The sequence below is a fragment of the Procambarus clarkii genome, chromosome 67 (assembly GCF_040958095.1).
Source record: "Procambarus clarkii isolate CNS0578487 chromosome 67, FALCON_Pclarkii_2.0, whole genome shotgun sequence".
Lineage (NCBI taxonomy): Eukaryota > Metazoa > Arthropoda > Malacostraca > Decapoda > Cambaridae > Procambarus > Procambarus clarkii.
The window spans coordinates 31,366,919-31,379,176 of record NC_091216.1 but is presented as its reverse complement, the minus strand read 5'-3'; the positions used below and the strand labels follow the sequence as shown (position 1 = coordinate 31,379,176).

Below are 12,258 nucleotides of genomic sequence, written 5' to 3'. Positions count from 1 at the left end.
AAAGGTTTACAGGAAGTATTTAAGCTGGAGCCTGATTTGCCAATAGAACTTAGAACCCAAACTGAGTGGGAACTTCCACAGAAAAGCCTCACTGAAATAACAGTGACACCTGAAGATTTAGTGAAAGCAACTACAGGAACTGGATGTGACAAAAGCTGTAGGACCAGACAAAATATCGCCTTGGATACTCATAGAGGCACATGAACCATTATGACGCTGCAATATTGACTATAATATTATACAGTCTTAATATTATCTAAGTTCCTGATAGCAGCTGGAAAATGGCTAAGGTGGTGTCAATCTACAAGAAAGGGGGGAAGATAGCAACCGTGAAACTACAGACCCGTATCACTAACAAGTAATCCCTGTAAGTTGCTATAGAGGCTGATCCTAAGCAGGCTAGTAGAACATTTTTAACAGAACAGTTTTGTCTCAAGGCACAATCGTGGGTTTAGTAAAAGAACATTTTGCTTAACAAACTTGCTGGAGTTCTATAAGAAGATGACATAAATCAAACTAGAGAGAGAGAGAGAGAGAGAGAGAGAGAGAGAGAGAGAGAGAAAGAGAGAGAGAGAGAGAGAGAGAGAGAGAGAGAGAGAGAGAGAGAGAGAGAGAGAGAGAGAGAGAGAGAGAGAGAGAGAGAGAGAGAGAGAGAGATGGACTGACTGCATGTTCCTTGACATTTGTTTAAGGTTAAGAGGTAAGATCAGGAGAAAACACTAAGCCGTAAGACTATATAGCTTAATGTTAAGAAATATTTCTTGACAGTCAGTTATTTGATATGAACCCGCCTGAAAGACTCCTACTCAAAGTAGAAAAGAAGGCTGGCATATCTGGAAGGGTCTTAAGATGGGTCAGAGAGTATCTCTCAGGAAGGAAGCAAAGGGTTACAGTGAGAGCAGAGACATCAGAATGGAGAGGGTTCGTGGATTGTAAATTTGAGCCACGCGTGTGTGTGTATGTCTATTCATCCATCTATCCATCCATTCATCCATCCATCCATCCATTCACATTACATCCACCCATCAGTCCAACTACCCCATCCATGTATCCAGCCACCCACTCATCCACCCACCCAGCCAGCCACTCATCCACCCAGCCAGCCACTCATCCAGCCAGCCACCCATTCATCCAGCCAGCCAGCCACTCACCCAGCCAGCCAGCCATTCATCCAGCCAGCCAGCCACTCATCCAGCCAGCCAGCCACTCATCCAGCCAGCCACCCATTCATCCAGCCAGCCAGCCACTCATCCAGCCAGCCAGCCACTCATCCAGCCAGCCAGCCACTCACCCAGCCAGCCACCCATTCATCCAGCCAGCCAGCCACTCATCCAGCCAGCCAGCCACTCATCCAGCCAGCCAGCCACTCATCCAGCCAGCCAGCCACTCATCCAGCCAGCCAGCCACTCATCCAGCCAGCCAGCCACTCAGCCAGCCAGCCAGCCATTCATCCAGCCACTCAGCCAGCCAGCCAGCCATTCATCCAGCCATCCAGCCACTCAGCCAGCCAGCCAGCCATGGTAGTGTGGAGGCGGGTGCTCCTGGACATGTCCGCCGCCTGGCCGCCATCTTACAGGCCCAAGACTGACTCGCATCGCTCCCGTCACTGCTGGGTGTACGCCTCTCTACCACCACCACCACCACCACCACTGCTGCTGCTGCTGCTGCTGCTGCTGCTGCTACCACCATCATAACCACTACTGCCAATACCACCCTCGCTACTACCACCGTCATCCTCGCTACTACGACTAACACCATCACCATAACTACCAACACTACCACCACCACCTTAACCACTACTACCACTACCACCCTCGCTACTACCACCACCGCTCCTGCTACCACCACCACCACCATAACCACTACTACCACTACCACCACCGCTCCCGCTACTACCACTAACATCATCACCACTACTACCAACACTACCACCACCACCACCACCACCAACAGGCGGCCTCTACACCATAAGAGGAATACAACTACAGGAGTCAGAAAGGAAGCTTTTGGAATGAACATAATTCCCACACTAACACCTGAGGGACACACACAAACAGGATAACATCAGCAGCATATGGAACGCTGGCAACTATAATAGCATCCTTTAATAACCTAAATCAGGACTCCTTCAAGGTAATCTACACAACATTTGTTACACCAATACTGTAATATGCAGCACCGGCATGGAATCCGCAGCTGGTGAAGCATAAAAAGCCAAAATATAAGAAAACCACAAAGGTTTGCCACAAGACTGGAGCTAGAACTAAGTGGATTAAGCTACGAGGAAATGCTAAAGAAGCTAAATCTCCCAACCGTAGGAGAGAGAGAAGGAACAGAGAGGATATGACCACACATACAAGATACTAAGGGGAATAGATACAGTATACAAGGATAGAATCTTCAATTTGCGAGAAAGTAGGAAAAGAGGACACGGGTGGAAGATGGAAATAAATGGAAATACTCATACCCTGTGTGAGTAGTCAACAAACAGACGACAAACACTGAAAGAAGTTCTGGAAGCCACCTCCATCTACAGCTCTAAGGCGAGATTCTATAAAGAATTTGAACGTCAGCATAAAATTGGAATGCTATAGTTGTTACAAGCAGGCGAGACATATAGAGCTAGATCTTAACTACCACAAGAAATGGTGTTCATCGTGAGGCTGAAAAAATGGAGTTTGGGATGCCTCGAGGAGCTAACGACTACTGCATTATTATGCTTGAGGAGTGGAGCTGAAGGACTTGCTTACCCAAAGAAACCTGTTAAAGATAAGAGACTACAGATGTACGGACAGTAGTAAGATGAGACACTTTCTGCTTGAAATGCAATGGAAATGAGAAATGGAAGGGGGGACGAGATCAAATAAGATGATGGAAATTCATTGGTGGTAAATGTGCCTTTCACACTCCTCAAGCAGGAGGTCCACGAGAGAAGTAAAGTAATCCCCAGGTTCAACAGACAAAACAGGGAAGCTACAGAAAGGACAGAAAAATATGCCTAGAAAAGGTAAAGATAATTAGAAACAGAAGACAATTTAGAGAGGCACTAAAGAGGACCAGAAACAAATACTCCCTCGTCAGAAGGGGAAGCTGAGAGGCAAAATGAAAATAACATTGTGATAAAGGTTAAGGACCCACAAAAGCTGTTTTATATCCATATAAGAAGAAAAACAACAGTGACGAACCATGTACTCGGATTGATGACAAGTGGGAATTCTCACAGAAAATGATAAGAAAGTATGTGAACTCAACAAAAGATTTCAGGAGCTCTTTATAATAGAACCAGCATGGAGACCAACGTTGTGTAATGAAAGGTCGGAGGAAACAATGGATGACATTGCAATCACTCTATAAGAGGTAAAAAAAACACATGAAGGCATTACAAGTGACAAAATCTATGGAATCATGGCTGCTGAAGGAGGCTGTCGAAGTCCTTTATCGACCATTATCTAAATTATTTAATAAAAATGCCCTAAACATGAAAACTCCCAGAATTCTGACAAAATTAAAATGTAACCCAAATATTCAAACTGGGGAACATACAGGCGGCACTAAATTAGAGACTGGTATTATTGATAAGTATTCCATGTAAAGTGCTGGAGAAAGTAACCAGGTTGAGGATGATGGAGGTCCTGGAGACGACCAACTACTTAACAAAAGGACAGCATGGATTAAGAAAAATAAAAATCATGCCTGACAAACCTGATTGTGTTCTATGACAGCGTCACTAAAATAAGACATGAAAAAGAAGTCTGTGTCGACGGTATTTTCCTAGATTGTCAAAAAGTATTTCACACTGTTCCTCGTGAGAGGCTGGTGAACAAGATGGAACAGAAGGTTGGGATAATGTTGACCAGACTATACACTAGAAGGTGAAGGGACGACGACGTCATCGCCTTGAGAATGGTCCAGGACGGACCGAAACGTCGTCGTCCTTTCACCTTCTAGTGTGTGGTCTGGTCAACTAACTTTAGCCACGTTATTGTGACTCATCGCCTGCACAAGGCTGGGATAACTAGGAAAACACTGACCTGTGTAGGGAACAGAGAACAGTGTCACAGTCAGAGGGAGGGTTTCAAGTTGTAGGAATGTAAGAAGTGGGGTCCCACAAGGCTCAGTCTTAGGACCACTGCTGTTCCTAATTTATGTGCACAACCTACCCATACATATTAATGTTTGCAAGCTCATACATATTAATATTTGCTGATGACACAAAGCTTGTATGAGGTAGTCAATAAGTGGAATGCACTTAAAAAAGTCGTGGAAACCACCTACCTCCAAAACTTTAAGGCGAGATGTGACAAAAAACCTGAACGTTTGAATAATTAAATTGTAACGCAGCAGGTACAAGGGTATTGGGCGGGGCATAATGAGCTAGAACTCACTCCCCCGGAGTCACTGACAGGTGAGTACTGTTATGTAAGTACCACTTCTACCACCACCACCACCACTATTACAAACACAGCAAAAACTACCACCCCAACACCACTATCGCAATAACTACTACACCACCATCACCACAAACACCACCACCACCATCACCACAAGCACCACCACCACCATCACCACCATCACCACCACCATCACCACCATCATCACACTGTGGACAAATGCCCGACAGACCACTGGAACATTATCTAACACAGTGCACAGTTACAAACCCATTAAGATTTCAACTTAGATTCAACAGAGCAGAAGAAGTTGTTAAACACATGGGACAAAATCTTACTGAAGCGACCATACGAGTCATAAATACTCATACTCCGCCCAAGTAAAACGGAAACAAGCAACACTTAGTGGGTACCACCACCACCACCACCACCACCACCATTAACACAAGTACCACCACAATAACTACCACCACCACCACCATAATCACCACCACCACCACCGCCACTTCTACATATTTACCACAAACACATCCACCTTTACTCCCAGGACTTATCTCGCCTCCAGTATTATTTCAGCTATTCTGATATCCCCTCATTTTGAGCCATGAATGCGTCCCCCCCCCCACCCCTGCCCCACCCCACCGAACTGCCCCACCCCACCGACCCCCCCCCCCTAACCACTCCCACAACCACCCCCCCAAACACTCCCCAACCCAAACCCACCAGAAATATTTACTTTTTTAAGCCATTCTCTATTTTTTAACCAAACAATCGTCCACCAATCAAATTTTTTTTCGTTAAGGATAAATATTCGACTTTTTAGCTTACAAATCGATAACAAATTTCCTTCTTCAGAACATCATTTGTCATAAATTTTCATTTTTTTATATTATTTTTCTTACTAGAAGTTTCATTAATATTAAGTGTGTGTGTGTGTGTGTGTGTGTGTGTGTGTGTGTGTGTGTGTGTGTGTGTGTGTGTGTGTGTGTGTGTGTGTGTGTATATGTTTTTTGTATTTTCTATATGTGCCTGTTAAGTTAATTTGTTAACAGGCACAACTTCTGTTAACAGGAGTTGTTAATTCTTGTTAATTCTGACCGTCGATTGTCTAATCTTCTGAATCCAGACTTAATTTTTATATCATATCTACTACATATATTTCTCACTAACACACACACACATACATCTCCAGGAAGCAGTCCGTAGCAGCTGTCTAACTCCCAGGTACCAGGTACTGCACAGGTGAACAGAAACCTCAAGTGAAAGAAACTGTCCATTTGTTTCTGCTTCGGCCGGGAATCAAACCTGGATCCATGGACTGCGACTTCCGAAAGCTGCCCGCTCATCGGCCAAGACGTGTGTGTGTGTGTGTGTGTGTGTGTGTGTGTGTTTGTGTGTGTGTGTAAACACACTAGGTGTGTACTCACCTAGTTGTGCTTGAGCAAGCATTTATTTATTTATTTCATTTCTTTACCCATTTATTTACTATTTATTTTCGATTCTTACACTAAGTTTTTATATCTCTATAACTCACTCGTGTCTCCAGTTCCCATTTATGTCCCCTCGTCCCTTCTCCCCTGGTCCTCTACAAATCTTGCATATCACTAACATGTTTCCACTGTTCCTTCCAGTGTAGTAAGGTCAATTTATCTCAATCTTCAAAGATCAGTCTCCTTAGCTCAGGAACGAATTTTATTGTAAAATCATTGGATCTCTTCCAGTTTGATTTTATGTTTCTCCAGGTGTTTGTAAATGTTGTCCAGGTTTCTTTGTACAAGTTTCTTAAGGCTTTGTGCGGACATTGGCCAGTTTAGTATATGCTGCCAAGGTTATTTATGTTGATTTTTTCCAACATAAATATGGTTGTCCATATAATGTCTGTCTGGCAATGGTTGTCTACTTCCAAGGCTTTTCCTTTCTTAGTTTGAAGATGTCTTCTCCTCATTCTTTACTGCGTATGAGATCTTCTCATTCCTGTCCCGATCATCTGTGTGTTTATTCAATTATTTGAAATCCATTTGCACATACGAAATCGAATCTCGGCTCTTGGGTCATGCCTTACCAGCAGCCTGCTGTCTGAAGATAGATCTACTATCTCTTGGGTACGGTCCTTCCCATTCCGGTGCTATTCCGTTCTCTCCCGCCTGCGCCTCAAGTTTGTGTAGTAGTTTGTGTAGTAGGCATTTGACACAGTGGAGCTGTGTCAAATGCTCTTTGGCAGTCTAGAAAAATGCTCTCTACCCATCACTGTCTTGTTTCATTGCCGTCAGTTGCAGTAGTTCACCAGTTCCGTCACTCACTCGTATTCCTCCTTAAAGCTTTTGTGTATAATTACATATCACATTCTTTCTAGATAGTCATAATTACATACCAAATTGTCTAGATGTTCATAATTGCATAGCAAATTCTGTCTAGATGTAAGGTTCATTTTAATTAACCCACCATGAACTTTACGGAGAATACTCGTCAGTAACAATGGGCTACAGTTTAGCATCTCCTTGTCTACATTTCTTGCATAATGTTGATGCCGTCTTCTTATTGCTTGGCAACTCTCCCCTCGTCAATGAAACATTAAAGAGGAATTCGTGAGGTACATTAAGAGGCCCTGCATCATTTCTTTCAACATTCGTGAATATATTTGTCTAGTTATACAGTCATTGTTTCCTCCAGTATTTCCAGCTGCTGTTCTTTCAATACTTGTCAGTTTCGACTCTATGGCAACACTTTTCACTTATCACTGGGAGCTGTTCAGGCTGAATTGCCAATGCCCAAATGTATACACCAGCATTTATATCCTAACAAATTTTCTTGTATATGTTCTCCGTCTCTTTTGTTTTGTTATTTATTGTCGTTTTCCTTCTAACAAGGTCTCAGCCTTCAATAGTTAACTATAGTTTTCCAGTAATTATATTATTGAAAGGACTATAGCAATGCTAGAGGACAAATTAAATAGTTATAATGATTATAGACATGTCACTAAAAGCAAGAGTATAATTACTATAACATGAGAATGACGGTAGACACAAGGATATAGTTACAATGATATGACAGTGATAGTAGACAGAAGGGTATAATCACTCTGACATGAGTGACAGTAAACACAAGGATATAGTCACTATGACATGACAATGATAAGCCAGTGTGGTTCCTAAGACGACTGCATGTTCCTGAAAGAAGATGATAGATGAGACAAATAAAAGAAAACCGATTGGGTCACTTCTTGATCACCCGTTAGAATAAGAACGAGGTTATCTTCATTTAAGTTATCATTCATTCTCTGGCTACAACACGATGAAGACAACAGAGAAGTATGCTTCTCTCTCCATTGTCTCCGTCTTATACTACTATACTTAGTATATTACTAAGTATACTACTTATACTACTATATTTAGGAATATAGTAATGTAGGACACCTGTAGAAGGCCTATTGACCCATGTGAGAGACAACCACGTGTTACTAAACTTATTCATGAATATGCCAAACCTTCTCAAAATGCAATCGAATGTAGCAAATTTTGTCTATAAGTTGCTGACTTGTATTAGATCTGCCTGCAATCAACGATCCGCCACAGAAATCATTTTTAGCTCTTTCGAGGGGTTGTGTATCGGGCTCGTATCTTAATGATGAGATAAGTCTTAGTACCTCCTTCCAGGTGTCTCCTGAAAAACACCTTACAGGTGTTAGTTGGAAAACAACCCTCAGGTGTTAGCTGGAACACAAGAGTTGAGCAGCAACACCGAACAATCACTTTATCCTCCAACGTACTTATTAACAATTTACTGTACTACTTCCTAGGGCAAATACAAATTTGATTATGATTATTAGTTTAGTCTCCCTTTTTGTGAACTTTTTCAAGTCTGCTTTCATCATTTTTGTAATTTGGGGGGACCAAATTTTTTTTACAGCGAATTCTAGGTGTGATCTGGCGAACTGTTTGTATAGACTCGGTGTAGTGTACTACATTTTGTTTCTTTAAGCTAAGTTACCACGCATTCTTCTGGCGTTATTGCTAACTAAAATACATATATACAATTTTGTTTATTTTGTATGTTGGTAGCTGATATATACAAATATTGTACCTCACTTAATAACCACAGTAATATGATCCTATGAACAGTGTATGAATAAGACATTATAATTATTATTATTATTATTATTATTATTATTATTATTTGTATTATTGCTATTGCATACTTTTGGACAAGTTTCTTATCTTGGAAAGTCTTGTTTCTTTTTCAGGTATTATATATTCTATTCATATTTTATATTACTGCAATATAACTGAAGCTAACTTCAACCCGTCCTCTTACAAATTATGTTGCTTTTCGCTCGTATGCGCTACGGCCAAATATCGACGTAATTCAAAATATAAATTTATTTTCCAATTAAATTTTATTATATTTTTTTCCAAAACAGCGAGTTAAGTTCAAGTATGTTTATTGAGACAAGAAAGAAATACATCTCAAAGGGATAGAGTAGCTTAGGCTATTTCTACAGCGAGTTAAGGGTCCTCTTGTAGGACCTGGTAGGACAGTAGGTAGGTAGGTAGGTAGTAGGTAGGACAGAAGGTTGGTAGGACCTCTGGTAGGAGGGCAGGAAGTTCTCCTAAGATTTCCAAAACGTCATGAAAACCGCTAATTGAAAGTTTCCTCTCCTAACGCTATCTTCCCTGTGTCTCAGGCCACCTTGCTAGTCTTTATTCCAACAGATCCTAGTGTGATCTGCACAAGATTTGGGGAGTTTTGAGACTTGTCCATTAAATATCACATTTATACGCATTTTTAAGTCGAATGATTGCCAGTGTAATACCACTTGTCGTATCCTTTGAGGAAAATCTGTCTTTAAATCAAATCTGTTTGATTCTGTATTCTGTTTCAGGGTACTATTTTTTTTTTTAATTTATCAATGATTTGTCTTTAAGTTTTAGTATATTGCGCCTGCGTGAGGCAGAGGGGGGGGGGGGATGGAATTCGGACCATCATTTATTTTTAACACAATTAAAGAATTCTATTGGATTCGTTCTGCTGAATTTTTGCTTTTGGAACGAACGGACGTTGATCTTCCTTCATTATCTTGTGGTCCTCTAGAAATTTTTGAAAATTTGTCTTATACCTTTGTCAAAAAATACGACAGATATTGGAAACGCATATATCTGTTCATAATATATCTGTTCATAATATTGGCGGAACATATATTTGTTTTAAATTATATAGCCTCTTGCCATTTCCTAGTGAATAATCACCAGTCAAGTTAACAGACTAGTTAACAGTTAAATGGCACGTTGACCTCTTCTAGTGACTTGTTAAGATGTGACTGTAAGGCTAAACGCTATATAGGGCTAAGACTTCCTAAAGATTCTGAGTCAGGATATCAATCAAGCAATTTACGTTTCTACTTACGAAACCTGTACATCTTCTGTCGACCGTGGCAGCTTAGCCTGTATTTATTAAACAGTTTACGAGCTTGGAAACTTCACAACCCATAGTTATTATTGCTTTAGACAACTTCATGGAGCCTCGGAGCACATAAACTGTTTATTAAATTATAATCTAAACTGCCGTGATTGACAAGAGGATTTATAGGTTTCGTAATTAAGACACTCAAGTGCTTGAGTAATCCTCCGGCCAGATTCACGAAGCAGTTACGCAAGTACTTACGAACGTGTATATCTTGTCCTCAATTTTTGACGCCTTTGGTTACATTTATTTAACAATTTACAACCATGAAACTTGCCAATCAACTGTTGTTACTGTTATAAACAGCCTCATGGTGCTTCGGAGCTCATCAACTGTTTAATAATTGTAAACAAAGCCTTCCAAAGATTGAGAAAAGATGTACAGGTTCGTAAGTGCATGTGTAACTGCTTCGTGAATCTGGCCCCTGGTTTGGTTGACGTCCTCGAGGTTTGTAAGTGTGGCGACACACTTACAGCAACAATAATTGCTGAATAACTGTCAGGCCTCTCACCAATATTTGTTGCCCGTCTGGAGAGGACTATAATGTTGTCAGTTGTGAAGACCAAGTTGAAGAAGGCCTTGTCGAGTAGAAACCATTTCCTAAGCCAGATTATTCCCTTATAGTGACCATTTCCTTAGCGAGGCCCGTTCTTGAGAGGAGACCACTTTCCTTGAGAGACCATTTATTTTGTAAGACAATTTCTTTAGAGAGACCATTTCTTTAGAGGCCATTTCATTATTTTGGGGAAAGTTTTTTCTTCAAGACCTTCTGAGAGAGACCATTCACATATTGTTATATTATTCAAATATATTTAAAAAAAAATCTTTTCGGTTTCAGTTTAATGCATGTATGTAGTCAAATTATGTGAAAACTTAATTGAACCTTCTATGAATATGATACAGTTCACTGTACCTGGAATATACGTTGTACCTGGAATATACATTGTACCTGGAATATACATTGTACCTGGAATATACATTGTACTTGAAATATACATACCCCTGGAATATACATTGTACATGAAAAACACACTGCACCTGGAATATACACACTGTACCTGTAATATATACTGTACCTGAAATATACATTGTACCTGGAATATACATTGTACCTGGAATATACACAATACCTGGCATATAACAAAATTCGTACACAATTTTAATCTAATGTTATACTACGTCCAATCGTCATGTTACACTCAAATCAGTTTAAATGTTTCTTATCCAGATCAAACATAATTACTAACAAGAATAAATAAAACATAAGGCATCCAGAATGGTAACTTAAGAATACTGCAGCCCCCACTCACAATAGCCAGATGAATCAGAGCCAAAGTAACCAGTAACCTGATAATTGAATGAGGGCCATGTGTAAGAACAGGGGTTCTTGTAGCTTGTATTCCAGAGGTTAATATAAGAGGTACTAAGTGTATATATATATATATATATATATATATATATATATATATATATATATATATATATATATATATATATATATATATATATATTACACAAGAGAGGTTTCCCTCGCTTCGCGGTGTATGTATACACTACTGTTGACCAGACCACACACTAGAAAGTGAAGGAACGACGACGTTTCGGTCCGTCCTGGACCATTCTCAAGTCGATTGTGAGAGAATGTCTTGAGAATCGATTTGAGAATGGTCCATGACAGACCGAAACGTCGTCGTCCCTTCACTTTCTATTGTGTGGTCTGGTCAACATACTTCAGCCACGTTATTGTGACTTATCGTCTGCATATACACTGCTGGGTTTACTTTTGTCCTCATCAGGTATACTAACTGGTTGGTCAGAAAGGTATTGCAGTGGCCAGAATAGCCCTCCGTAGGTTAATATATTAGACCTTAAGCCCAACACCAAACCAAGCCAAGAGGCACTAAAACTGCAGGTCTGTGTCGTTGACGTGACACATGTGTCGCTGTGTCCTTACAAGTTCCTAGATCAGCTAATCAGAAACGGACACATGTTGAAATACGCCACTAACAAAGCTTCGCAGGTTTGAAGTCCTGCTCAACAAACTCGGTATAGTTCAATAACAGGATGGTAATGATCCCGCAGGGAAGATAGGGATGGGTTGAATGCATCTTACTGGACTACCAGGAAGAATTCGACGGTGTTCCACATCGAGGGCTCATTCACGAACATGAGAACCATTCTGTTAATAGACTTGAATCGACTTGAGAATGGTCCAGGACGGACCGAAACGTCGTCGTCCCTTCACCTTCTAGTGTGTGGTCTGGTCAACATTCTGTTAAAAGTTATACGGTAATCTGGTTGAGAAAATATTTAATAATAGTGAAATTGGAGAAATCAGAAGCGGGGAAAAATACCAAGAAGAGGATGAGGATGAGAAGAGGATGAAAAATACCGGGATGAGTATTCAAGC

The 12,258-nt window shown here is 40.7% G+C and overlaps 1 protein-coding gene across 1 annotated transcript; it reads right to left on the bottom strand.

The window, feature by feature from the left end:
* Positions 1-1,789: 1,789 nt before the first annotated feature.
* Positions 1,790-12,026, bottom strand: LOC138355427 (keratin, type II cytoskeletal 1-like). The gene is made up of 5 exons (XM_069310319.1): positions 11,962-12,026; positions 10,943-10,960; positions 10,762-10,815; positions 10,322-10,448; positions 1,790-1,960 (listed from the first exon to the last, which is right to left on the bottom strand). Exons 1-5 carry the CDS (start codon positions 12,024-12,026, stop codon positions 1,790-1,792), a joined length of 435 nt encoding a protein of 144 aa, XP_069166420.1.
* Between the last annotated feature and the right edge of the window lie 232 nt (positions 12,027-12,258).

Coding starts and splice junctions, on each gene's coding strand:
- LOC138355427 (XM_069310319.1), bottom strand. CDS start 12,026: ATGGTTCTCATGTTCGTGAATGAGCCCTCGATGTGGAACACCGTCGAA. Junction 10,449..10,761: donor AGGTACAACGTATATTCCAG/GTACAGTGAACT, acceptor AATCTGGCTTAG/GAAATGGTTTCTACTCGACA. Junction 1,961..10,321: donor ATTCAGCAATTATTGTTGCT/GTAAGTGTGTCG, acceptor CTTATGGTGTAG/AGGCCGCCTGTTGGTGGTGG.